General features: G+C 41.0%; 2 protein-coding genes and 1 long non-coding RNA gene across 4 annotated transcripts in view; 1 reads left to right on the forward strand and 2 right to left on the reverse strand.

The window, feature by feature from the left end:
• Nucleotides 1–1,711, reverse strand: part of GAB2 (GRB2 associated binding protein 2) — a 181,322-nt gene extending 179,611 nt beyond the window's left edge. The window contains exon 1 of the mRNA XM_036113177.2: nucleotides 1,497–1,711. Coding sequence (XP_035969070.1) covers nucleotides 1,497–1,571 — 75 coding nt within the window. The 5' untranslated portion in view covers nucleotides 1,572–1,711. The remainder of the gene's footprint in view (nucleotides 1–1,496) is intronic.
• Nucleotides 184–26,317, forward strand: LOC118549116 (uncharacterized). The gene is made up of 3 exons (XR_004923913.2): nucleotides 184–279; nucleotides 4,512–4,599; nucleotides 23,777–26,317. It is a non-coding gene; the product is annotated as an uncharacterized LOC118549116 (long non-coding RNA).
• Nucleotides 17,466–27,669, reverse strand: part of NARS2 (asparaginyl-tRNA synthetase 2, mitochondrial) — a 125,837-nt gene continuing 115,633 nt past the window's right edge. For both annotated transcript variants that reach the window (XM_078058600.1, XM_036113222.2), the window contains 3 exons: nucleotides 23,790–23,887; nucleotides 21,700–21,726; nucleotides 17,466–18,140 (listed from right to left, as the gene is read on the reverse strand). In XM_078058600.1, coding sequence (XP_077914726.1) covers nucleotides 17,996–18,140; nucleotides 21,700–21,726; nucleotides 23,790–23,887 — 270 coding nt within the window. In that variant the 3' untranslated portion in view covers nucleotides 17,466–17,995. The remainder of the gene's footprint in view (nucleotides 18,141–21,699; nucleotides 21,727–23,789; nucleotides 23,888–27,669) is intronic.

Below are 27,669 nucleotides of genomic sequence, written 5' to 3' on the forward strand. Positions count from 1 at the left end.
GGACATCCCTGAAAAATGAGCTTTAGAACTGAGATGAACACTTCATTGCCTCATCCCTACTGTATTTTAAATCTATGTCCACTTTCAAAAGTCATTGTTAAATACTTAAAGAGTCTTCTCAGCAAGTGATTTAAATAAGAGCCTGCTTTCATCTACATACATACACACACACTCGCACGCCCCAACAACACTTCCTTTGAAAAACAGAATGTCACTTCCTCAATCCAGAGGCCAGAAGTCCCTCAGTTCTGATCAGGGGAGCCAAGACAGGAAACTCTGGTAAGCTTCTGCCTCTCCCCCCATGGACAGCCACTGGTGCAGCTGACAGAGGGCAGGGTCTATTCAGAGCTCCCTTGATGCACTGCAGCTGGAAGGCAACAGCTCACTTTCATGCTGTGGGAATGATCCCAGAGAGTCCAGCACCAAGGGTCAGTGTAACAAGGGCATTTCATAGGCAAGTGAAGAGACCTTGACACCTTTTACCGACCTTCCATTTCCAAACGCCCGCAAAGAGCCCAGGGCTGATTGTAATTAGCACGATCTTGTACTTTGACCCCATCAGGCAAGGCACGGGACGGAGAGGGGGGGAGTGTTAGCCAGACCTCCTCACCAGTCAGCACCAGACTGTATACCACCTTCCCCTCGATGTTGCCAGTTTCTCACCCAGAAGGGAGAGGCTGTCCCAGCAATTTCGGTAAACACCGTCGGTGAGCACCACCTGGCAACTGAGAACCTGGATTTCTCCCGACCCCAGGTACCTAGGACCGCACAAAACCTGGGCCAGTTATACCAGACCAAACTGCAGTGTCACCATCGTGGGGTGGGGTGGGGGGATGTATGTGAGAGACATACAGAATAAAGGGAAAGAAGGGGGACAAACAAATGAGTCACTTAATACAAGAGCTGCACATGCCGCTGACGCTGCCCGTGATGCAGAGGCTGTGGACTGGAAGGAAGCAGGCGGTCACCCGGGAGGGGCGGGCAGAGAAAGGCAAGGGGGAAAGGGTGTGAGGCGCCTCGCCCTTTGTGGGGACGGGGCTGCGCCGCCCCGCAGACTGCGCCCCCCTTTCCCGCCCACTCCCCCAGCCCCGCAGGCTGAAGCCGCCCGGGGTTACTATGGTCCCCCAAGCCCCGGGAATCAACTCTCTCGGTCTCCAAAAACAATCAATACAAACTTCAATACCGTATTTAGTTTACACGGAGGCTGGCTGGGGAGGCGCCGCCGCCGCGCCCGCCCAGCGGAGAGGGAGCCGCAGCCTCAACCTGCCCGCCCGCCCGCTCCGCCCCTCCGCGGCGCACCTGTGACAGGTGTGCAGGTGCCCCACACAGCCCCGAGCCGCGGGGCGCGCCGGCCGCTCCTCGCCCCCCCGGGACCCCAGGGCCCGCCCTCCCCTTCGGCGCCGCCCCTCCCGGAGCCCCCAGCCCCTGGGCAGGCCGCGGGGCGCCCCCCCAACCCGCGCCGTCCGCCGCCGCACCCGCTCGCCGCCCGCACTCACATAGCGCCTCAACTTCTTCTCGGGGGGCGATTTCCTCAGCCAGCCGGTGCACACCACGTCGCCGCCGCCGCTCATGCTGCCGGCCGCCTGGAGCCCGCCGCGGGGTCGGGCAGACAAGGGCGCGGGCGCGGGCCGCTGGGTCAGCCGGCCGGCGGTGCGCAGCTCGCGGGGGAGGGGAGGGGCCGGGGCGGCCAGCGGCCGCGGGGCGACGACGAGGCGGCGCGGCGCGGGCTCGGCCGCTTCGCGCGCTCCCGCTCTCCCTGCGCGCGCCCGCGCCCGCGCGCACTCCCAGCCGGGCCGCGGTGGGAGCGCCACAGCAGGAAAAAGGGCGGCGCGCGCTCGCCACGCCCACAGCCCGCCGCGCCCCCCGGCGGGCCGCCTTCAAAGACGCAAACCGCCTCGCTTCTTGGGAGCCGGGAGGCCCGGGGTTTGCTCGGTCGCCGAAGCCTGCCGCCAGCCGTGACCCCCTGGTCTTGCTCCCCTCCGCCCCAAGCCTCAACAGCAAGCAGGAGGCGGCCGCGCCCCTGGTGGGGGTGGGGTGAAGGGAAGGGGCTGCGCGCCCTCGATCGCGAATCGATTTTTCACAGAGGGTCGTCAGGCAGGGACCCAAGGGCTGCTCGCGTTTCTTATCCATTCCGAGTTTCAGGTTTCAGTGGGTCAGGTTCTGGCAGAAATTAGTGATCCGCTTCCCAGCAAGAGTTTCATTAACTCTCGCACCCCCTTGGCGGGAGAAGCAAAGAGACTATTACGTGCTGGGCGCTTTTATATTCCTTGTTTACATGACTGTCTTCACAAATCTACAAATTGGGCGAGCCGTATTATTCCCATTTTGCGGATAGCCTAAAGTCCCAAAGCTTGTGCAATAGAGCGGCAAGTTTCTAATGCTGTGGCTGGGGGTGTGGTGAGGGTGGTCTTGCTCATCTGCTATTTAAAGTGGGGTAATTGCTTTAGTGTCTACCGATCAACTTGGGGGCCTCTTATTACCAGCAAATAAAGTCCAGCTGGCTTCTGCATTGCCTCTGGGAAAAACAATTCAGGAGAAGAAAATTCGTGTGATTTGCAGGATCGAAGTGAAAGTGAGTCAATCTATTTCATAGTGAATTAGAAGGCAAGGTGGTGTAGAACAAGAAATTGGGGTTAAAATTCCCCAGAGTCCAAATCACTGACACGGGTTATAAAACCTCTCTGGGGCTCATATGAAAATTGGAATCTGATGATACTTCTCTCACTGCATTGTGGTGAGGTTTAACTGAAATAAAGTATGTGTAAGCACACACTTGATAACCTCAGTACTTCAGGGGGAGGATGGAGGGGGAAAAAAAACACCCACCTTTGGTCGGGGCTCTTTTCAACTCACAAAGTACCTTTAGGAGCAGCATTAATAGGTAGGTCCTCCCCCAACTTCTCTGAGAAGTGGATAGTAACCCATTTCATCATAGGGTGCTGTGCTGTGGGGCAGATGAGTGGGAGAAACAGCATCTCACACTTCCCATACAACTTAAGACCAAGGCTATTTTTGCTCATTTTCCTGTCTCTGTGCAGCAAAGCTAGTTGTTTCAAGCTGTTGGACATTGTTCTGGTTTTACAGATCTTGCCTGGGTTGGAGAAAGTTCACTCTCTTCAATCAGTTTGTAAATGCTAATCCTTTACTATATGCTTAGCTTTTCTAAGCATCCTGAGAGGTAGAGATCAGCTCCCCTGCACCCATCATTTCATTGACTTTCTTCACTATCCAGTGAGCTGCTGGATTGAATGTAAAGCCGGAACCATCAGGCTATGGCTGGGACCAGAGCTCCCTTAGCCTTCCAATTTAGAAATCTTTAAGCCACACTGAAGGGCCACTACTAGAATTACAGCCATTTTAACCTCTTACTTTGAGCATCTTGAAACCCTCTGAGACAAATATCAAAATAGTCAAGTCTGCCAAATCAATCAGGAGGCGGTGACTCCCAACCAAAATAAAGCAATCTGACTTCATTCACATCTGAGTCATGGTGCCAAGTCTCAGTGATTGCAGTCTGCATGGTTTGCAGCTGAGGTGTATGATGCAAGTCAGGCATACATATGCTTTATCTTTCTCTAGAAGAGTAGTCTTCTAATACATACCCTTTGATAGTTGCATGGGCTGCATTCTGCCAGAAGCTCTTGAGGGTCTTATGTTGTTTTGCAAAAGACCCTCTGCTCCCCGTTATTTACAATTCCATGTGGATATAGAAAAGTGTGATGTTCTGAGCCAATGGCAGGAGGGGCCTCAAAAGACAACAGAGTAACAGGTCTTCCCAGCAACCCAAAAGTGGTCCCTTCCCATGAAACTTCCCCTTAAGCTGACATGGGGTAAAGTGAAGAAGCAATTAACATCTCCTAAAAGTGAAAATCCTCCTCGAATTTCTTTTGGTGGGCAAAACCAAGTAGTAATGTGGGTCTTTTGTAAAAGTGAAGGGGTGTAAGGCAAACTTTTGGATAGTGGGGAAAACTTGTATCAGTTTCAGGAAGTCTTCTCTGAACACACCGTTTCTTTCCCAAAAGTTAGAAAAAAGGGGCTCTTCTTGGTGCTCTCTGGTCCCCCACCCCACCTTTATCATTACTTAGCTGCCAGCACCCAGCTCAGGCTGCAAACATAGGAGGCAGGACTGCTGCTGAGGTTCTTGGCTGCTGTGGCTCAGTCTGAGCCTGAAGTGTGTGCCAGGCCTGGGAACAGCCCTCGGACAGAACGTTCCTGTCTGGGCCTTCCACTCCCCGCCGTCTTTTTTTTTTTTAATGCCCTCTGGTTTTCGCTGGTGAGAAGTGGAAATGAATTAGGAGTGATTTATTTGCATGAGGATAGGCGCCATCTATTGGAACCAGTAGGGATGACAGCCCCCCAACCCCAGCCCCCAAACCTGTGAGGACATGCATCACTAGTCTATAATTTAGGCAATTTTGATTAAAGACCATGGGTATTTCCTGGGGGGAATTAACGACTGGCTGCAAAGAGCGCTTTGGGTCATTAATTCTATCTTCTCATTAAATCCTCAGGAAATGACCATCTTATGGCGAGAGCTCCTCTGGAGGAAGCATTGCAGAGATGAGAACCGCACACCTGGGAAGAAAACATGGGCACAAGGTTTTGCTTTCCCTCCTCCCCCCCCACCCCCAAGCCTGGGTTCTAAAGGGTGCACTCTGGCTTTGAGTGTCGTCAGCAACAGCCTGCATCCGTGCCTGTCTGGGAGTTGAGGGTTTGTGGCCAGTGGCAGGTGCATAGCTGATGGAACGGTCCCAGGAACGGGTTGGAAGGAGAGTTGTCCTCAACTGCACACCAGGCTAGCGTGATTAATACCACCCACTCCAGGCTTGACGTCAGTGATTGGACTGGGGGTGGGGGATGGATGTTTGTGTCCTAGCCATGCTGCCTTTTCTCCCCTTCAATTTAGTTGACAGGTTAATTTCAGAGCTGAGTACTGCTTGCCAAGGTCAGTGTGGCCAGCTGAGCCACCTCAGCTAGTGACTTTCAGGACACTGGACTCTCATGAATGTTGAGGTGTGTGCCTTTTTAACCCTGGGATGCTTTGAGCCCATTTGGTTCCATCAAATTACTGTGACCTACTCAAATCCATTTCTGGCATATGAAGGGGACTGGGATCTGAAAGTGGGCTTGGGGTGTGGCTGAAGACCTAATTGGGTTTCCTCCCTGTCTGCAGCTGCTAAAAAACTGAAGTTGTTTGACATTACACCCAGTGGAAGATATTTTGGAAATAAACTTTCTTATAGGGAAATGTTTGAGCAAGTCCAGTTTCCCAATTTCTCCTTTGTAAGAAACTAGAACCTGTGCTGCTTTGGGGCAGTTAGACTTCTGGGACATTTCTGCTGACACTGGTGAGGGTGGTACATCATTGCGTTCACAGATCATGCTGCAGTTACCATATTCTCCCAAGGACAAAGACTTGTCAAGTGCCTGTGAAAGTGCCCTCGTACTCCAAACCACACTTTCCATGATGGCCCCTTACTTCCTTCAGAGAGAACTCCTACCTTGCATTAGATCTTGAACATATGTCAAGACCCCTTTCCTTAAAACTCACCAGCCCCACTCCTCAGCATAGTTGTTCATGTTTTTCTGAATTCACATTGCACCTGTATAGGTTATCACAGTGTACTGCAAACACTTGGGCAGGGTGTGTCTTCCTTATTCTTATATCCCTGAAGCTTCCCTGCATGGTATCAGGCACACAATCAATGCTCACAGAATGTTGTGAGAATGAAAAACAAAAAACAAAAAACCCTTAAAGGATGGCACGTGGGAGCGGTGGACTCCTGGAGCATCCAGGAGTCTCTGATCCATCCACACCAGAAAATAGTATCTGTGAAGATACTTATAAGCAGCTGGAGTGTTTAATCCGCAGGGACTGGCCTCGTGGGAAGGGCTGAGCAGGTGGAGGTAATCCTTTGCAGTTTCACTTTTAGGGGTGGTTGAAATCCTTGGGTAATTTCTAAAACATCGGCTCCTTAGACCTTTTGATTTCTCTCTTGACTCCAGAGAGGTAACTGTTAACCCTTGGCTTCCAAACCCCAACACTGTTGTGTAGACTCCCCAGATACTCTCCTCTCTGGGACTAAGAAGTAAATCATTTGTGGTTTATCTGATAGCTGGCCTCATTCTGACAGTCCTACAGGGGTGCTGTCACTTAGCCCCTTGTACCCACATATGTGAGAAATCATGTCCCCTGAGTCAAAGTGGGTTTCTCCCAACAGGTGACCAGAAATGCCATTTTCTTCTGCACCGAGTGCATGCATAGTGGCTTTGCAGATTTGCTAGTTTCTGTTTTGTTGGGGATCCAAAGGCCACAGGAGACCATCTCATTTAACTAATTCTACCAGTTACCCAAAATGGTTGTCTGACCCACACAGCCAGGGATGTGCTGGTAAATGTTTAAAAACTGGCTCTCTGGTGGTGGCGGCAGTGGCCTTGATTTGTAGTATGTGACAATTTTTGTGGTGCAAATATTATACCTCCTCACCTCCCTGACCAGTTTTAAGCTATCAACTTTATGTGTATGAACAGTTAAGAGATGCTAAGTAATACATCATTATTTAGTACTTCCAACATATACAGTAGAAAAAAATGCCAAGAGCAAACAGTGAAATGTAGTGAAATAATTAGTAACTAGTGAATTTTGATTACTTATTCCGTTTTTATTATAACATTTAATTGTAAGTTTATGAGTTAATTTTTTTATTAACCTATCATTCATTGGCCATAAGTCATCCTTTTTTTCCCCATAAGTCACCCTTTTAAAGTGTGCAACTCAGTGGTTTTCAGTATACTCACTGAGTTGTGCAACCATCATTGCTGTCTGATTTCAGACCATTTTTATTGCCCCAGAAAGAAACTCTATATCCATTAGCAGTCACTCCTCGTTCCCCTAATCCCAAACCCCTGGCAGCCACTGATTTACTTTGTCTCTATGGATTTGCAATTCTGGATATTCCATGTAATTGGAATCATACAATACGTGGCCTCTTGTGTCTGACTTCTTTCACTTTCTATGTTTTCAAGGTTCCTCTGTGTTGTAGCATCCATTGGTTCTTCCCTTTTTTCGCTGAATAATATCCCTTTGACTGGAGATACCACATTTTATTCATTCTTCAGTTGTTGAATATTTCAGTTGTTTCCACTTTTTGGCTACTATGCATAATGTTGTTGTGAACATTCATCCCTGTACGAGTTTTTGTGTGGATGTATGTTTTCACTACTCTTGAGTATATACCTAGGAGTCAAACTGCTGGATCACAGGGTGAGTCTGTGTTTAACTTTTTTTTTTTTTTAAGTCATCTCTACACCCAATGTGGGGCTCAAACCCATGACCCTGAGATCAAGAGTCACATATTCTACCAATTGAGCCAGCCAGGCGCCTGCGTTTAACTTTTTAAGGAACTGTTGAACTGTTTCCCGCAGTGGGTTACACCATTTTACACTACCAGCAACGTATGGAAGTTCCAATCTGTCTCCATCTTCTCCGATACTTGTTACTTTCCATTTTAAATTATTTAATTTTAATAATGCTTTTCTTTTTTTTTTTTTAAACAATCAGCTTGCAAAATTTTTCACCACAATCTGTTCTCATGGGCTGGTACAAGCCAGTCTTAGCATACAACTGCATACAGCCTATCTCAGAAAGTCCCACCATCCTTCTTTGTAGTAGTAAGTTCCACTTCTTTTTTGCTGACAAGAGCATACTCAATAGATTTCTATTTCCTTCTTCCATCCTTCTTATAGAAAACCGAAACCTTAGAAGGTCTCATTTTTTTTTCTATTTTGGAATCAAGAAGATTTTTGATTCTGGAGTATCACAAAGTTTTCAACTCCCACCAAGCAACTCTGGGAAGAACAGAGTGTTTCCCTCCTACATTTGTGTTGAGAAACAAAAATAAAAAACAAAATGTATCTTCCTGACACCAAGCTGTATCTTCTGGATGAGCTCTCAAGCAGTTGCTTCAACAGGGCAAACAGCTGTGGTCTGTTTCAACATAATTTGATGTAATCAGGGTTAATTTTGATGATGCAGTAACTCTGAAGACTGTTTTTTAACTGGATTACTGTTGGGTCAACAATCATGTGGTATTACACTTAGTGGCTGAAACAAAAGCCAGAATTAAAACAGCTTCCCCCCAGCCCCTTCTAAATGACAGTCCCAATGGGATTAGGAGTTATGAGGCACATTTAACACAATTAACTAAAAAAGGAAAGTAGTTGCAGTCAAATTACATGCAAGCTTCTCCAAGGTCCAGAGTGTTGACTGAGGAAAGAGCCGGAAACTTTTTCGTTGCTGTTTTCTTTTCCTAGAGTGATTAGAAATATGTTGGCAGTAATCACTATAACTTAACATTTTTGTTACATTCTAGGAAAAAGCCCTAAGATTTTCTTCAGAAAAATTTTCCTGAACCAAATGACGATTTTAGCAGTCCACAGTTCCCTATTTTCCATGCATGTTTTCAAAGTGATGATTTTAAGTGAGGACTCAATTCAGGATGCGGCATACCAGGGCTGAATGGATGTGGTACACAAAGCTCTACACACATTTGGAACTGTTTCTGAAGAGCAAAATCTTTTATCTTACTCTCATTGTTTACGGCCAGCCAGCAGCAGGGTCAGGGTCGCTCTAGGCACACACGCTTTTTTTTAGTGTCTTACAGTTTTCAGTTTTGGCTAGTCTGAAACACAGTGAAGGCTCATGACAAAAGCCATTCTTAACACAGTTCTGGAAAGAATCTTCAAAAATAGATGTCTTGCAAAGCTGCCAATTGTATTGGTTCTTCAAAACCTCTCTAATCCAATTTTGTAGTTCAAGAAAGGTCTGATATTTGTCCAATCCTCTCTGTAAAAAAGCCTCCATTCATGTTTTCTGCTTTTATGACTTAGGGAATCAAGAAACTTGAAAAGCAAAGAAGTCACCTACCCTCCTATGGCATTTTATTTATCAGGAATTTCTCATCTACATAATTTCCTGATTAGCATATATTCTGGGATAATATGTGGGTATGACTAAAAGGTAATGAGACTACAAATCAAAAAAAGTAATGACAATTCTTTCCATAAGTCAGATAGTGTATTAATGTTTTCTTTTCAGTTGTAAAAGCAGATAACTGTTTTAAATTTGCTTAAGCCCAAAGAGGGAATTTATTGGTAAGAAAATGAGGCATCTCCCATGGAACACAAGAAAAAGTTGAATAATCTAGCCTCAGGAAGGTTGGCAACTGAGGACTAAATATAGCAAAAACTAGGCTGCCAGTCTGTATATGTGTGTCTGTCTCTCTCACAGACCATATGGTTTTTCATCTCTGAGCATGTGCCTTTCTTTCTGCAGACTGCCTTCTCTGTTTCTTGAGGCACATGGTTGGCCTACATCTCCTAAATTTACATATTCCTGGTTCAAGCAACCACCAGACTCTCTAGTGTTCTTAACCCCATTTTTCTGAGAGAAAATGAGACTGGCCCATTTTGGTCAGGTGTCCACCCCTCATCCATTCAGCAAGGGAAGCTCCTGTCCCCAGTATGTCTGCTGGGAATCCATTGGCTAGGATGGGGTGGGGGGGAATTCTCAGAGGAGGAATGGGTTTGATAACTAAGCCACCTCGAAAAGTATTTAAGAGAGGCAAGAAAACCAATCTTGTTTCGTTCAGGACGTGGCCAGTACCTATCATTTGAAACTCTGAAAACACTTAGAAAGGCATATACTTTTATCCAAATACAAACTATATATCCGAATACATGTTACTTAGGAAAGGTCATTTATGTCCTTGTTAAATTCTCAAAGAAGATCTTCTTAGAACCTACTACAAGTTCAGCATAGGAACACAGAGACGAGTAAGACCAGGGTCTTAAGAAGTTCAGGGTCTTTCTGGGGAGAGAAATAGGTAGGCAGATGTCTATAGCAGCGTGTGGGCAATGTTGTTATAACAGAGGTATGTTCAAAGGATGGTGGGAGCCAGAGGAATTATCAACCAGCTGTATGGGAACTGAAACTGTAAGATCTTAGGTTTTGCTTGTTTTGGGGTGCCCCACAGAGGGACACACAGAGTTAGCATTAATTAACATTTGCTGAACTAATGACCTAAGCTACTTCAATTTGGAGGCAAGAAGCCTGTCTAGATTTGGAAAGCAAGGCAGAGAACACTAACTGAAAATCTAAGCAACTCTAAGTTCATCTGGTATTTGCTTCTGAATTTCTTCCATCAATCAAATACATTCATTCATTCTTTACTGAGCACCTACTGTGTGCACGGCACGTGGCTAGGTGCTGGTTATATAATGATGAACCACAGAGCAATGTTCTTGAGAAGTCTATTAAGTTACCATGCCCTAGAAACTCAGCTTCAGTAACAGCTCCTAAGGACAGTTACTAACTGAACTCATGAATACTTTTGACTCCTGACTCTTTGTTCTATGTTCAGGCAGTGGCTCCAGACTTGGATTTTTAAGCTGAAAGGGCTAGTTTAAAAATTTATGAAATAGTTCAGACACAGAAAGAGGGAAAAGCCAGTTTGGGAATTACTTTTTAAGGAATATTTTCCTTTGGTCTGATGGACATATTTCCTCTTTTTTTTTTTTTTGGACACCTCAATGACACCTAATTCATTCAAGAGTTATTTAATCAGTACCCACTATGTGCCAGATACTCTCCAAGGCACTGCAGATAAAAAGATGGAGGCAGTCTCCTCTGTGTTACGGAGCTTTTGTTCTGGCACAGAAGACAGATGACAGTTTAAGATGGCCAGTATTTGTATATGGTTCTGAAGGAGCATAATGAAAGGAGTGAGTCTGGAAGCCACTGTCCAACCATTGGTATCTTGAAGTACAAGTAATATAAACATGTGAAAATGTAGAAATCCTAGCTGCATTTTGGAATGTCACCCCTCTTGAAATAAAGCCTCGCAGCCTCAGGCAGTGTGATTAGAGTTGTAATATTTTGATTCTGGGTGACTAAGAGGTGACAGGTGTGTAGACTCAGAAAGCCACCCGAGCCTATTCACAGGCATGTGGAGACAAGTCGTGCTGCATCAGAATGCAGGGTATACTCTAACTCGATTGGCAAGACAGGAATCTGTTGAGGGCTGCTAACTCACTGGAAGAAAGCTAATCAAGAGCTAAATGACAGTCAGCACCAAAACATGAAAGTTTCCACATATGATAATTTTGTGCTTGTTGATCAATGAATAGACCACTTCTAAGTTTTTGAAAAACATTAACCGTATACATAAGAGCCTTCCAGAACAACTTAGTAAAGCAGATATGTTTGCTTGTTTCAATAAAATTGACATACCTGGTTGGGGAGTAAGTTGGAGAAATGAAGGGGAAAAATCTGGATGTTGATATATTACTGGGCATAGGAGGAATCAGAGTGGCAGAGAAACACAAGCATAGGAGAAAAAAAAAAAAAAAACCACGGGTGAGGTAGTGGACAAGAAACGGAGGAAGAGATCCTAGGTCAAGAGGTGTGGTAGGCTTCATGCGACATGGGTTTGAGAGTAAGATCACTCTGTGGGCTGGCTTCCCCTCCTTGAAACAGAGGGATAAAAACCAGCTCAAAGGTGCAGGCAGAACAATCCAACATAGTATGTTCTTCAATGAGCAGATTTGTGTAATTATTATCTTTTACTGTAAAAATATTAAAACCTCACTGAAGCTTTCTCACAGAGTGGAATTAAACCACCTACATTAGTATCACCCAGGGTGACTGTTTCAGAAATGCAAACTGTGGGCTGTTCCATCTACTGAATCAGACTTTCTAGGGTAGGACCAATGTAATCTGAATTTTTTAATAAGCTCCCCAGGTGATTCTTATTCACAGTGCACAAAGACTGCACGCAAGGGAGTCCCTGAGGCAAGGAGCACGTCCTATTTATCTCTGTCTTCGCAGAGTCTAGCACTGGACCTGGCACAGTGAGTGCTCAGGAAGTTTACTGAACTGAGTAACACCAATGAGGTTTTGAAAGAAAAAGGTACTCAGTTCCACTGCCCTAAAAGAGCTGATCTCATTTTTTCCCCAGATGCTTCTAGTCCACATACACAGATTTTACAGTATTGTAACTGCAAACAACAATTTAACATTTTAACACTTTTTCTATAATTTTTAATGGCTATAAATTATTTCATTTAACATGCAATAAACATCTTAGTTCATACAGATTTTGAGTTTTGAAAAGGTTTCCCTCAGGAGATCTTCTATTTGTGCAGTTTATGAAACCCTTTTACACAGCCTTGTTTCTCATAATACTTTGTACGATAAGGACTACCCTCATTCTGCAGATGCCTATTCAAACCCATGAAATAAATTGCTCAAGATCCCACAGCTCAAAAGTAGAACGTCAAGACTTAAATCAGAGTCTTTTCCCTCTATGTCTAATACCCTTCCCAAGACACTGAACATCTACCACATTTTCTGGCAGGAACCTGACCCAACAGTTTCCTGATGTGAAAACCTGTAGTGCAGTGTGTGGAAGATGGAAATTACACTTAAAGAGATCACTGTATCCTAACTGTACAGGAATGAGTTCCTGCCTTTCGGGGCACTGCAAAGAAAATGTGTATTGGTGGGAATCTTCAGTGAAAAAATGTATTGTTCTCCAACAACCAATGTGTATATGTCCCAAATCCATTTCTGCGATCCTCAAATGAAGGGGGTTGGGACTGCCCTGAACATTCTGAAACTGTAGTTAGGACTCCTCAGCAGTTATTACACCTCTCCAGGCTGTAAGACAGCCGGCAAGGAGGCACTGGAGACTTTGAAGCTCTTCTAATATCAAGACTCGTATCCTAGGATACTTGGGTAGCGGCTGAGTGGACAGTGGAGGGAAGCCTTTTTGCCAAGAGAAAGGCCCATTTTCAGGATCCACCGCCTGATGAATAACCCTAGTGGGGTGCAGCCATTCAGAGAAGGGCAGACTGTCCATCTGAGCAGCTTCAGAGATTCTATCCTGGAGAAGAGAAGGCTGGGGAGAAGAAATGGTGTTGCTGTGTTTCTAACTTATTACACAGGTTTTGGTAATATCAGGTCAGAGTTCTCCAAGGATAGGAAAAGTTCTCTCTTAGGTGGAGAGCTCCTATTCACCTAAGGGATAGTGAGGGGGTGAACTACCAGGAGCTGGGAAAATACAGGAGAGGACAGTTTATACATCACAGACAGGGAAAGAAATAAGATCTCTAGGAGATTTTTCAAATCCAGGATCCTACGAAAACAGCAAAGCGGTTATTGTTGAGCCAGTGTGCAGAGGTTTTAAGTCAGAGATTCACAGCTGCAAATAGCCCAGGTTCTGCAAAACACACTTCTAGCTGTTTCTATGTGTATGTGTAGCATGAAAAACCTCTGCTGGATGGGCCTACCACATTTCTATTCTCAGAGCATCATCCTGACATATCAAAGGTTAATCACTTTGGGGGAGGATATTAATAATCCCCACCAAAGTTCTTTCATCTGTCTTTCTATGTATATTCTAGGATGATCCTAAGAGGAAGGTAAGGCAAATAGGAATATAAACTCATAAAAAAAAAAAAATGAGGCATAGCAAGCTTAAGTACACTGCTGGGTCCAGGGCTCTATATTCCATTATCAGTGTTTCTCTTTACTAGAATGCATTGGAACTCAATCGTCATTTCCCTGCACACTCTTAAGTCTCTTCTCCTTGTGCAAAACAAGGACATCAGAGGCCAAAGTGTGTGTTTTGCAACACGTCCATTAAACTCTGGGGCTGAAGATGCAAAACTCTTTGGTTACTACAAAGCTCTGGGTTTTCAGTTTCTCTGGAGGCTAAGAGTGGTGAACTTTATTTGCAGTCTTACTCTTCCTTGATATTAGGAATTCTAATAACCAATCTTTGTAACAAAAAAATGAATCTTTTATTAAATCAAATGAATTTGAAGCATAGTAGGCTACAAAAGAACAAGGTCTATAATACACTGTGAATACGTCAGACCATTTTGTAAACTGTAAAGCAACGTTCAAATGATAACAATTATGAGCAGTAAAGAAGTAGCATAAAGTTACTGAAGAGTCATGAGCTATGTTAATTCAATAGCTGCCTGAATGACAGTTTAGGAACCACCTAAACTCCTGACTTCTTCATAAAGTTGCCCTAGGAACTCCCACACGGTGTGCTAATAATGGCTGTAAATTCACTGGACTTCAAACCAAACTGCATAAGAGCTAACTGTAGCCTTAGCTGATCAGAAGGGCAACCCAGGGCTCCTAGTAATGGCAGAATGTCTAGGTTTCTAGAGGCGTGTTGACCATGATCTAATAAGATCTTATGCTAAGTCCTATTAATCATTTTGGTGTCAGGTGATTAAGGTTATTTTCTGTCCTTAATGCTTTTTCTTTTAATTTGGGCTATACACTGGGAAGAAACTACAATCAGATATTACTCCCACCTGTTTTCTTTTTATTATACATACTTTAGATTGCAGACTGAATACAAATATTGATCAGAAGCCAAAAAGCTCCACACATTTCTTATCAATTCAATCCAGGCCAATCTGTCTTTCAACTCTGCATTTTTATGTTCTTGCCTCACCACTTACTAAAATAAATATATGAATAAATAGCAATCCAATCCAAATAAGCATCTTTCATCTATAATTATCTGAAACAAGAGATTTAAAGAAGAGTAGAGTTAATCCATCTCACCAATTGCATCTTCAATGCCTGTTCAGTCATGCCTGAATGTCTAGATTCAATTTATAGAGAGTATGAATGTATAACATTGTAGAGGGGCGCTTCTGGCAGATCCTGTCTGAGAGGGACAAAAGGTCAAACAGTTCCTTTGCTGTTCTGTGATAGTTAGTCTCTGGGCTGGGTCAGAGGGTGGGAGAGTTATGTCTAGATCTGGAATGGATCACTCACACAATTAAGTTCTTGTCAGACTAAAAAAGAAAAAAAAAAAAAAAAAGACAGCACAACTTCCCCAGGCAAGAGGACAGCCAGATGGAAAGTAACTATTTTTCTCCACCTACTTCAAAATTTGAAATGAGAATGGAAATTAATGATGGAAAAACCATTTCTAAGTTTCAAAATACACTCTTTCTTGGGTGGCTGGGGTTATTATTTTGAGATGTTTGGAAATCTTGGGAAAACAGAAAATCAGATTTTTCCCTCATTGGAAACTGGTTACTCAAATAAAAATTAACACCCTCAAATCACCTTTTCTCTCACAAATTAAGTCCTATAAGAATATTAGTATAGTACAGGCAGTCCTCAACTATGAAATCTACACTTCTATTCATTATACACACAATTATATGATGCTGCTTATCCATAGAATTTCGATATTCACATACTAGCTGACAAATGGACATTTTAAATTTTTTTTCCTGCTGTTGCTGCTTAGTTTTGGCATTTTCATCATCTTTGTCTGACACCAGTATTTGTTGTTGTTCAATTATTGGTAAAATAAAAATATTGAGCCAAAGATGTAAATTTTTAGGCTTCTTATGAGTGGCAAGTGTTTGGCTTCAACTAGATACTCGTTGTGTGGTCAAATGTAGAGGAAAAGAATGAATAAGTATGAAAGTTGGGAAATACACTGCTGAAGACTATCAAAAAGGCAGGGAACAAGGTTTATTTGAGAAGAACCTTCTCCCACCCCACATACACACACAAGGAACACACTTAAAAGTCTATTGTAAGACTTTCAGTGATTTGATTTCATGGTACATTTTCGGAGACCTAATGTGTACTAAAATAAAATGTAAAGGTTAGACTCTAAATCAATTATTTTTAGTGACTATCTCCAGCACAGATTCCTGAAAGATCAAGAGACAGAAGAAGAATCCTTGGAGTTGATGCACTTGGGAAGGACAGTTCCACAGGTGACATAACTGGAGGCCACAAAGATGGTCTTGCTTACCAGTGCTCCACAGCTACATCGGTGGCGGCATGGGATAGGAACCTGGGGTTTTCCTGATTCACTATTTTTTGCACCACTGTTATTTAGGAGGCCCCACCATCACGTTGACATTAGAATTCTAGCTGGTTCCTCAAGAATTGCTGGAGACATGATTCCTGATAGCCTTGGAAAATATTAGTGCCTCCGGGTTGGGGGCCTGTGTTTGTGATTCTCACTCCACAAAATTAATACAGTATTAAGACCTGAATGTCAAATCAACACTGATGCTGAGAATGTTTTAGAATGGTTTCTGCATTTATCTCCCAGGCCTAAGGTTAAAGATCACCTTTTCAGAGATGCCTTCTCTAGCAAGCTTATCTATGCTTGCCCTGCTCTTTATAAAATTTTATAGCTTATGTCATATTTTGAAATAATACGTTTGTTTGCTTACTGATTGTGTATCTTCTCTAACAGACTATAAATTCCATGAAGGCAGGGGTCATTTCTGTTTTGTTCACTATCATTTATTTAGCACCTAGCACAGTTCTTGGCATATAGAATAAGCTCAAATAATATTTGTTGAACAAACAAATGGATTTATCTCTCTAACCCATGATTGAGGCAAGCTTTATGAAAGCCCTAATTACCTCTTTTGTCCTGTCCTAAACTTGGTATCGAAGCCCAGGCTATTAAAGTTCTAGGGAACTAGATTTTAGCTCAGCAAATGCTACCAATTAGGGAGATGCAGAAACGGAATGAGCTATTTGGTGGGATACCGAGCACTTTGCCAAGAAGAGGCTGCCCAGGTGTATAGGATCTCTCTGCATCGGGCAGAAGTTTGGTCAGGAGAACATCTCAGTGACTTCTGTGATTTCCAGCTCTAAGGTTCTGCAGTTATTTTCAGTTGTTTGCTTTGAGTTAGGATGAAATAAAGTGCACATACACACTCATTAGGAAATAAACTAAGATAAATTATCTAATGAGACACAGAAAATTGATTATGTAGGCATGCATGCCGTTTACCCTTATTTGATACATACAAACTCTACTGAGTATACAACTTTGCTGTAAGTCATAGATATGTAACTTAATGAAGACTAAAAGAGTTAAAAACAATTTGTGTAGCATTTCACAGTTTTAAACACACACATACACCACTTTCATGTAACTGCTATATCAACTCTGAGGAAAATGACGTATGAACTCATACAGAGTTAAGTGGCTTGTCCAAAATCATATGCATAAAGCGCTACAATTGTCAGGTCTCAAACTCCCAAATGAGCAATCCTCTCAAAAACTCTAATAGCGATGTTACTTTTTGAGTCCAGAATTACCCATCCTTTAAGTTTAGCTATATTGGCATCCTCATCTTGCATTGAAAATACCTTTCTTCCAAATTTCACTGGGAAAAGGCCAAATGGAATTTAAAAATGTTTCTTTCATAGGTATCAAAAATCTATTTTATTGGTTATTAGAGAAGTTATAAACAGCTACTATAAACAAATTATAACAGTCATTAGTTTAGATAATTAATGCATCTCATTCGCTTTTATAATTAAAGATCAACAGTTATTAAATGTCACTTTTTTCACCCAGTCTGATGAAAGAAGATTTCAATTCAGAATAGTAACTTTATTAACTCAGTTAGGACCCTGAAAGGAATATTTTCTTCTGTGATGTCTAGTAAAGTGATGAAAATAAGATGGGCATTTATCATAGGTTAAATGGCACATGAAAAAAGATCCAACATTTTCTTTTTAGCTACTAGTGGTTCTCAAAGGCCACACAGGGCAGTGATCTAATGATTAAAGACAAATTAAAATACACTATCTCATCCTGTCTTGAGAGTTTGAAAGGACTCTGAGACCACAGTTCAGTCTTCTCATTTCTTCTTAATTGACATAACAGATTTGAGATTCTACCTGCCACAAGTACCTCTTTTTGAGGGAGTTCATCTTTCCGTGAAATGCTCTCAACTTTCTAAGAAAATTATGATCACTTCTATTTTTCATATGCTCTACCTTATGGCATGACAGTCACATACCGAAAACTTCTCCATTTCTAAAATTCAAACATGCATTCTCCTATATGCATATTCATGTGCAGTACCTCTGGCATGGGGTGATTTTCCTTAACCAGGCTTCCGGCTATAAAATACATGAATGAGTAAATCTTGGAAAAGGGATAACATCTTTGATATTGTCAATTCCCAAGATGCACTGCAGATAGCGTTCAAATCCCATCCCAAAACCTCCATGGGGAACAGATCCAAATCGACGGAGGTCCAGATACCTGATTTTGAAAAACAGAGAATCATCACCTATAGATGCTGTATTGGATCAGATGTCATGATAGAATTTTGTTTCAAAAGTATTTTGCAATCATCTGTTATCGTCCACATCATTTTGATAAACAAATCTTTTCCCTCCAAGGACAGGTGAAGGACACAGAGAAGTTAAAATGATCTGTCCAAGGTTACTCAGACAAACAGCAGCAAGTCCTGTCATGCATTCATGGGCTTTGGTCACTTGATCCTTTTTAAGTTATATATGTACTTATATACAGAAAACTTGCCTCATGAGGCTACAGAAAATGTTCTAATAACTTTACTATTTTTCTTGAAAATATACTTGTTTTCTATTTCTTAGTATGTTAATACTTCTTTTTCTTACTAAAATCATACTGTTCAATACACAGAAGAGGGTGAAGAGTTTTGCCTGATATCTTATAAAAGTCTTTTTTTTTTTTTTTTTAAGATTTTTAAGTCTACTAGAATAGACTGTAAGCTCTATCAAGGGCAGGAACTGTGTCTTATTTCCAGTGTCTGCTCTCGAGTAGATGCTTCATTACTCTATGAAGATTTGTTGTTTGAAGGCACAAAAATAGACTCTTGAAATCTAGAGTGAAATTTCCAGTTGTGTGCTTCAAACATAGTAGAATAAGTCCAGAGTCATTTTTCTGAAAGGCTAGCTAGGCTCTGAAGCTTATCTATACTCATTCTATTTCCACTTAAGGTTACATGGCTAGAAAATGGTGCAGCCATGATTCAAACTCAGATTCCAACACACCAGCCTGTGATAAATTTATTTTACAAAAGGAAGAGAAGAAGGAAGACTTTGTAAGTATTTTTATTATGTCACTTGGTGGGGGAATTCTTTAGTTATACAATATTGATTAAATCAAGTTTAGAGCTTCTTGAATGATCTGTAAAATCAGTTCTAGAATAAAACTTAAGTGCTATATATGACTCTTCAAGAATAAAGACTATCATGGGTTGCCTGGGTGGATAAGGCAGTTAAACATCTGCCTTTGGCTTGGGTCATGATCCCAGGGTCCTAGGATCAAGCCCCTCGACAAGCCCCATGTCAGGCTCCCTGTGAAGCCTGCTTCTCCCTCTCCCTGTGCCCCACATTCCCTGCTCATGCTCTCTCTTGCTCTCTCTCAAATAAATAAAATCTTAAAAAAAAAAAAAAAAAGACTATCACCTATTTCCCCACTATTAATAATAATGACCACATGTATTGGTATTTTAGGCAGTTAAGACTGAATGCTTATCTTTCTAAAATAAAAAATGAATTGCAACAAGGTGAATTACAATCAAGTAAGGGATCAATAAACAGGAGTATCTAGTATAAAACTTCAGTTATTAAGAACTATCAAGAATAATGGAAGAAGGGGCGCCTGGGTGGCTCAGTCGGTTAAGCGTCTGCCTTCGGCTCAGGTCATGATCTTGGGGTCCTGGGATTAAGCCCCGCATCAGGGTCTCTGCTCAGCGGGGAGCCTGCTTCTCCCTTTGCCTGCCACTCCCTCTGATTGTGCTTGCTCTCTCTCTCTCTCTGACAAATAAATAAAACCTTAAAAAAAAGAATAATGGAAGAAGCACAGTCTTAAGTAAATAAAATGTTTTGTAGCTGAATTAACTTTAAGTTCATAAGGCATGGGGGCAGGATATACTTTCATTTACTGAGAAAATGAGATGAAAGGCCTATCAAACCACCTGCCACAAATACCTGCAGGATCTGGGCTGGCTGCTAGAAGTCTAGCAATAGCTTTAGCTGTCTCTGAATTTCTCATACATCGATGTCAAAACACTGGCATAAATGTCTGGAAACTGAATTCAGCAGATAGAGTAAGTCTATAGCATTTTTCTTGCCCTTGCTTCAATATATAGAAAAATACACGTCTAAAAAACAAGTTTTTGAACAAATACGTATTTGTTGGATTTTTTTTTTTTTTTTTTTTGGGTTGTTGTTAAATTGATTCTAGGGTAGCCAGATTATAGAAAAGATGGTACAAAATTTGTGGAACTAGTTATATATGTTATTTGCATATGGCATATAGAAATAGGAAGTGAGTAAATTCTTAGACACCTGGGGTGACTACTCACAGTGTAGTGGAACATTAGCAGAGATCGCAGACTTAAAGACTTCTAAAATCCCTTCTACCTTTTAAATACTATGATTATCAGATAAAAGGAAACAGATTCAAATAACAGTTCATTTAGAGATCCTAAGAGTTTGAAAACTTTAGTTGGGACAAGATAGTATTGAAATGATTAATAAAGACCAAAAAGGCCTCAACGTATCTAACCAGCAATCAGAATTTGTGATTTAGCTAGTTTTTACACACTATGAAAATTATCTTGTAGATAGACAAAAGCAGGCAAAATGCATAAGCTTGCTTGGTCAGGCTCATCTACCTAATAACAAGACTGAGAACAAAGGAAGGAAAAGGAAAGGAAACTAGCTTTTACTGAGGTTCTATTTTAGGTAGATACTTAACCTATATTGTTTCATTTCATCCTTACAATAATCTTGTTCAGTAGGTATTACCATTCCATTTTATAGCCAAGAAAACCAAGACTCAGAGATTAAGTATGCCTAAGGTTACTACTGGTAAATAATAAGGCATTCAAGGGTCATGACCTGAACATAATTTTAAGCTTTTGGTATTTCTATAACCTAGCTCTTCCATTACCAAAAGTCAGGTGTGTAATTTGATTCTTCCTTCTCCTGAGGACAGCAAAGCAATTAATAATATTAATAATTACTATGAAGGAACGCTACTATAAAAATATAAGTACATAACTTGTATACATTGAAAAATACTTGAAGAAGAAAGGGTCTGCAGAAAGAAAACCAGAACAACTCTGGAGACGTAAATGTATGAATGCAGACAAGTGATCTTCCCTACGCAGCTTAGATTTCTACAGACTTTAGGGAGCACTTCTCTCAAACCCTAATTCCACACATAGAGAAACTGAAGCATAATGGTTAGGAACAAAGCCCCAGCTCTATGCTTCTGTGTGCTCTTGGTTAAGTTAGTTAACATCTCTTGGCCTTAGGTCTGGAGGCGTAATAAAAAGGAGATAAAAACAGTACCTAACTCACAGGGTGTTATAATAATTACATAAGAAAATATACATTAAGGGGCACCTGGGTGATTCAGTCGGTTGAGTGTCCAGCTCTTGATTTGGCTTAGGTCATGATCTCAGGATCCTGGGATTGAGCCCCACATTGGGCTCCATGCTCAGTGGGGAGTCTGCTTGGTATTCTCTCTCTCTCTCCCTCTGCCCCTCCCCTGGCTTGCATTCTCTCCCTCTCAAATAAATAAATAAATCTTAAAAAAAAAGATTAAAATGTTAACAGAGTTATCTGGCACACAATAATAAATAAATGGCATCCAATATTATTACTATTTCCCAGCACTTGAAGGGAATAAGTAATCTTCTGAGAACCTACCTATTCACTGTTCTTAATACTCTTCCATAGTGCCTAGGGAATACATGTAAAACCTATGTAACAATCAGACCACCAGCTAGAATAAGAATGATCAAGGACCACATTCTTACCATTGGTAGGCTTCTGTTAGTCCTGATCTGTAAGAGGAAAATAACAAAATTCTTTCAGAGAATGGCAATAAGATAAAGATACTAACCACCAAACATTTACTCTGGGTTGTGTGCAAGGGCTCTTAATAAAGAAGTACACACAAAAACCTATGCTCTCAAAGAACATGCAATATAGTTAAGAAGCTGACTCTTTAATATGGTAACAAAGGTAAGTTAACCAATAGTCCTAGGTATTATCAAGTAAGTGGTATAGATGACAAATGCTATAGAAAGAAAGTATAGTCCAGAGCCCAAAAGAAGGGGTTCATTTCAGATGAGCTTATTGTCCTACGACATAAGAAAAGCACTATTACTTAAGGTTGCTAGGAGGCACACACAAGGGAGATAAAGACACACATTTCATTCTATAACATTAAAATAATATAGATTCTGCCCTCAGAATATGGTTGCAAATTGGTTTTTTTGCCAATTTGAAAAATGTTAATAAAATTTTAAGCTCTTAGTACTCATTAAAATTAATTTCATCTCTTCAGTGCCTGGCTGGCTCAGTTGGTGGAGCGTGCAACTCTTGATCTCGGGGTTCTAAGTTTCAGCCCCATGTTAGGTGTACAGATTACTTAAAAATAAAATCTTAAAAGAAATTAATTTCAGCCCTTTAAAAAAGTGTTTGGGATCAATGCATCTGAAATGATAAGGACTATGAAAAAAAATCAGATATACAGAAAACATAAGCAGAGGTCACAGATAGATTCCTGAGACATATAACCATTTCATTAGGAAAGATAAATTTGGATATTATCAGATATTAGGTAAACATGTAATGTTATGAGGAAAGGTTTCCTGAAGGAAGGAAGCAAGCAAAGAAAACAGACCAATTAATCTTTCAACAGATGAGGTTTCTTGCCATGTGTGATTTTTATTGTGCTTTAAAAAAACCCAGAGAATCTTCAAATTCTTTCAATCTAGGAGTTTGACCTTTACTTCAATTCCATGATTTTCCCAGGACTTTCTAACATTATAGTAATAATAAGGAGTTAGTAGTCTAATAAAAAAGAGGCCTCTCAGAACATATTTATTTCCTTTCTTCTGGACCCTAACCAAATAGAGCAGTTCAAATGATTGGGATTACAAAACCAAGTTACCCAACAAATTTATAGGTTGGGATCTTGGAAAAGCATCAACTTTTTAAGCAATTCTCCATTAGGAAAAGAAGGCCTTACAAATGGCTAATTTAACAGGGTATTTTCAAACTATTATGGCTTTTCTGGGTTACTATGAAACCCAGTATTATCTGGAGAGTAGGAGAGCGGGACTAAGCCTTCAACATGGGAAAACCTTTTTTTTTTAAGTCTGGCACAGCAACAGTAGAAACCATGGAAAATAGAGGTTTATAACCTTGGTTAGTTTAGGAAGTCATTGTGGTTTGTTGGCAGACCACGCATACATAGGAGTGGTAGTTCAATTAGAAACATGATTCCCCACTTCTCATCTCCAAAACATTTTCTGTGTGTTTATGGATTCATTTCCTAGGTCTCAAACAGCAAGTTAAAATGAGTTATTCAAAGAGCTTAATCAAGACCCTTACATAGCAGAAAACCTGAGGAAGGGAAAACTGCTATTCTAAACTTTAGTTTAGTGGATATTTTTAGTATCTTTCTTTCTCCATCTTTACCCTTTCCCTGGTTCAGAGTCTGTTTTTTCTTTATGTCCTTATAGGAGTCTTTGTTTATGTCCCTAATCATAATTTAGAGTAAATAAAAAAGAACACAGAGAAGAGAGAAAATGAAGGACAAGCTTTAAGGTTGTTTTCTGTCATTAACTTTTTAAAAAGGCAATTTTCATAGGAAGAGATACATACCAAATAGTGGGCACATATCACTGCAGCCTTATTTCATATAACACTTCCAATCTTTAAGAAAGGGAAGCTCAGAAAGGTCACATACCAACTTGCTCAAGGCCACAGAGAATCTGAGATCCAGGTCAGTCAGGCGCTGAGGCCCATCTGCTCTTCTCTGTTAACTTGTCAAGACTGCCTTCGAGCATCTCATCCCCAATTTCTGAATTTTGTTTCTTTTAGGTCTCATCAATACCTGGCCAGTCGCTGCTCCAAGAAATGGTACCGTTCCTCTCTGAGGCTTCCTCCAAAGAGCTCTCCAACTCCAGGAACCAGAAGATCAACAGCAGCAACCTAAAAAGGAAAAAAATTGTAAACAATTTCACATTTTCAGGGGATTCCAACAATTGTCAGCTTCTCAAGCAGGTGGAACTTTTAACATTTTGACAAGTGGCTGTTAAACCACTTAGCAGAATCTTATTTATGTTACCTGTTTATGCTGTTTCAAAATCAAATTTTTAATATTATCTTTAGAATACATGATACACAAATTGCAGATGGACAGTTTCCTCTCCTCTCTTATACCATGTATGTAGTGTACTTAACAGAAATGTGTTTTCTTCACAAATGTGGTACGTTAATAATAAAAAATGTGGCAAGTATTAAAAATTATGAGATATTAAACGTCATCCATCACCATGCAGTAGCAACTGAATTTTGGCATATTTTCTTTCTGGTTTTTCTCTTCCACATTTAAGTTGTATAGTAGATCAAATTACACATAAACATTTACCATTCTAATGTTTTACTTAATATTATACATTTTTTTTCCTACGTCAGTTGAAATACTTTGCACACAGAGGTTTTTTTTTTTTTAAAGTAGTCTCTCCACCCAACATGGGACTTGAACTCACAACCCTGAGATCAAGAGTCACACAACTCCACTGACTGAGCTAGCCAGGTGCCCCCATACTTAATGGTTTAATAGCTGCACAGTTTATTGTTTAGAAGTAGACATTTTTATCTGTTTTTCTTTTGTTGAACATTTTGGTGTGTGTCTTTTGTTTGTTTTCTCTTAATTTGGCAATGAAGATTTTTCTTTATAGTATTTTGGTAGGACATGGAAAATATGTCCTGATTACTGGGGCAACTGGGTGGCTCAGTCAGTTGAGTGTCTGACTCTCGATCTCCGCTCACGTCTTGATCTCAGGATCGTGGGTTCAAGCCTCACATGTGGGGTCCACGCTGGGCATGGAACCTATTTTAAAAAATAATGAAAATGTTCATTGAATTATGAATTCAAATTATGAATTCAAATTATGAATCATATTCAAATTATGAATCAAAGAAGTAAAAACTGAAACAATGAGAGAGTATATTGGAGCTATCAAAATGTGAAGGTAAGAAAACAACATAAACAACATGGATTAGAAGACGCATGAGCCAGTACTCTCCCACGTCTGATAGAACCTTTCTGGTCAGCAACTTGGGAAAAGATCATCAAAACCCTTAAAAATGCCATATGCTTTGACCCAGCAATGGCAGTTCTAGGAACTAGTCCTAACAAAATAATCTGAGATGAAAACAAAAACACGCACAGGGTGTTTATTGCAGCATTACTTATAATAACAAAAATTCAAGTACACGTCAATAGGAGCCGACTGTTAGGTAAATCTTAGACACGGATAAAACAAAGACTGGCATCTACATGATGAGATGTTAATTATGCTGCCACTGTGCTTTCTTCTGTTCTCTATTTTCTTATTCTGTACAATGAAGACGTGTTATACTTTTGTAATAAGAAAACAACAAAAAACTTTTAATGGTGGAAAATGGTAGCTTGATATTTTCATTTGTATTTCTTCAATTACTAGTAATATTTAATTTTGAGAATGTTTGTTAGCTAACTGTATTATTCTGTGACTTGGTGATTCTTTTTTGTGGGGCATGTAGTAAGCATTATTAAAGAGACACAAAACTGGGGTGCCTGGGTGGCTCAGTCGGTTGAGCGTCCGACTTGGTTCCACCCAGGTCATGATCTTGGGGTCATGAGATAGAGCCCCACTGGGCTCTGCGCTCAGGGCACAGAGTCTGCTTGGGATTTTTCCCCCCTCCCTGCCCCCCACCTCCCCCCTGCTTGCACTCTTTCTCTCTTCTCTGTTTCTTTCAAATAAATAAAAGCTTTAAAAAAAATTTAAAAAGGCACAAAAATAAGAAAGATATAATGCAACAAATGAAAAATTAGTAATTCATAAAACACATTTTAATCTTCAACTTAAAAAAAAATTTAAGTAAGCACTACATCCAACGTGGGGCTCGAACTCATGACCCCAAGATCAAGAGTTGCACATTCTGGGGTGCCTGGGTAGTGCAGCTGGTTAAGCAACCAACTCTGGATTTTGGCTCAGGTCATGATCTCATGGGTTGTGAGATCAAGCCCCGCCTCCAGCTCTGCAATGGGTGGAAGTCTGCTTGAGATTCTCACCCTCTGCCCCTCTCCTCAATCGTGGGCATGCCTAAGCAGGTGCATGCTCTCTCTCTCTCAAATAAATAAATAAATCTTAAAAAACAAAAACAAAAACCAATTGCACATTCTACTGACTGAGCCAGGCAGGCGCCCCTCACATTTTAATCTTTAAAAGTCACATTATATTATAAACTCTTTTCTTAAACTCTGCCTCACTTTACTATTAAGCCATGACCTGTTTTGATTTCAGAACTTTTGACTGAGATACCTTTTATAAATAATTGAGAATAAAGAATAATACACGAATGTTCCCCAAATACTGTATGCCTCATCTTCATTATTATCATTAAAAGAGAGAACATCAGGTATGATTTGGAGTGAATTAGAGTGAGAGAACAGAAATTCACTAATGGCTTCTACTTTTACTAAATTTCCTACCACTTAATCAGCTGGTGAGAAGTAAACATACAGATTTTGTCAGACTGCCACTGCTCGTTGACCACATCTTAGTAATTATTCTGTAAACTTGGGGGAACTACAACAACCAAGCAGGTAATTCAGAATGTGGATTTGGTGACTCAGATGTGAGGACAGGTAATGAAACACACAGCTTTGAAGAGGTGTACAAGACAGCCTTGAGAGGAAATTCTCACAGGCCATACAATTAATAGAGTTGGACTCCAACCAGGACCCTGCTCCTATTCTCAGAGAAAGGAGAAGTTTCAAGGGAGTTTTTATGGCCATTGAAGGACTGGCATCTTTATTTCTTAGTATCTTGCTTTTAGACATGGCTAACATACACTAGAAGTTGAGAGAGACCTGATCGAAAATTTGTTCTTAACCTTAATCCAGAGTTTTAAATTTAGAATTACAGGCAATCAGGATTAGAAAAGAATAGACACCAAGTAGCTCTCTGGCCTTTGCTTGAAAATATTTAAAGACTGAGAACTACTACCCCCAAAATATAGCATTCCATCTTTGTGTAGCTCTATTAAGAAGGGACAAGTATATCCAAAATCTATCATTTCCAAGGTTTTGAAGTTGAGGCCTCAACCTGCCCGCCCGCCAGTGCAGGGGTGACGACTTAAAGTAATACCTGATTGAGAACCACTGCTTTACAACAATGAGTTGGCTTTTTTAAAACTTATGCTACATGTCCATCCTGGCTTGAAGCTGATTAAAAAAAACAAACAAACCATTTTATGAGGTATTGCTGATCTAGCAGATGGAATGCTCTTTTTTTCTACCTGCCTTGTACTAAAAACACTTGTCCAAGAGTAATGTATGTAGGTCACATTTGCTCACAATTCTTTGGCCAATACAAGTCACTAAACTCACGTTGATGGGGCAGGGAAGTATAATATCCTGAGAGAGTAGTGGTAACTACTGATGTAGAGTAAAACAGTTTACCAGGTTGCCTCCCCTCTCCCCCCACCGACATGGGACTCCCACTTCCACTCTCCCAACCAAATCCTCATTGTTAATTAGAATTAAGGTCAGAATAGTTCTCTTTTCTTCCTCTGTACTCTGGGACAGGAGGTTATCAAGAAAAGGAAAAGAACTTACCAAAATAGAAAAGAACTTACCAAAATAGTCTATTTTAGTTGAATGAAAATTTTAGAAAACATCCAGATAAAGTTCCATATCACTCCTAATTTTGTGACATGCA

The sequence above is a fragment of the Halichoerus grypus genome, chromosome 11 (assembly GCF_964656455.1).
Source record: "Halichoerus grypus chromosome 11, mHalGry1.hap1.1, whole genome shotgun sequence".
Classification (NCBI taxonomy): Eukaryota; Metazoa; Chordata; class Mammalia; order Carnivora; family Phocidae; genus Halichoerus; species Halichoerus grypus.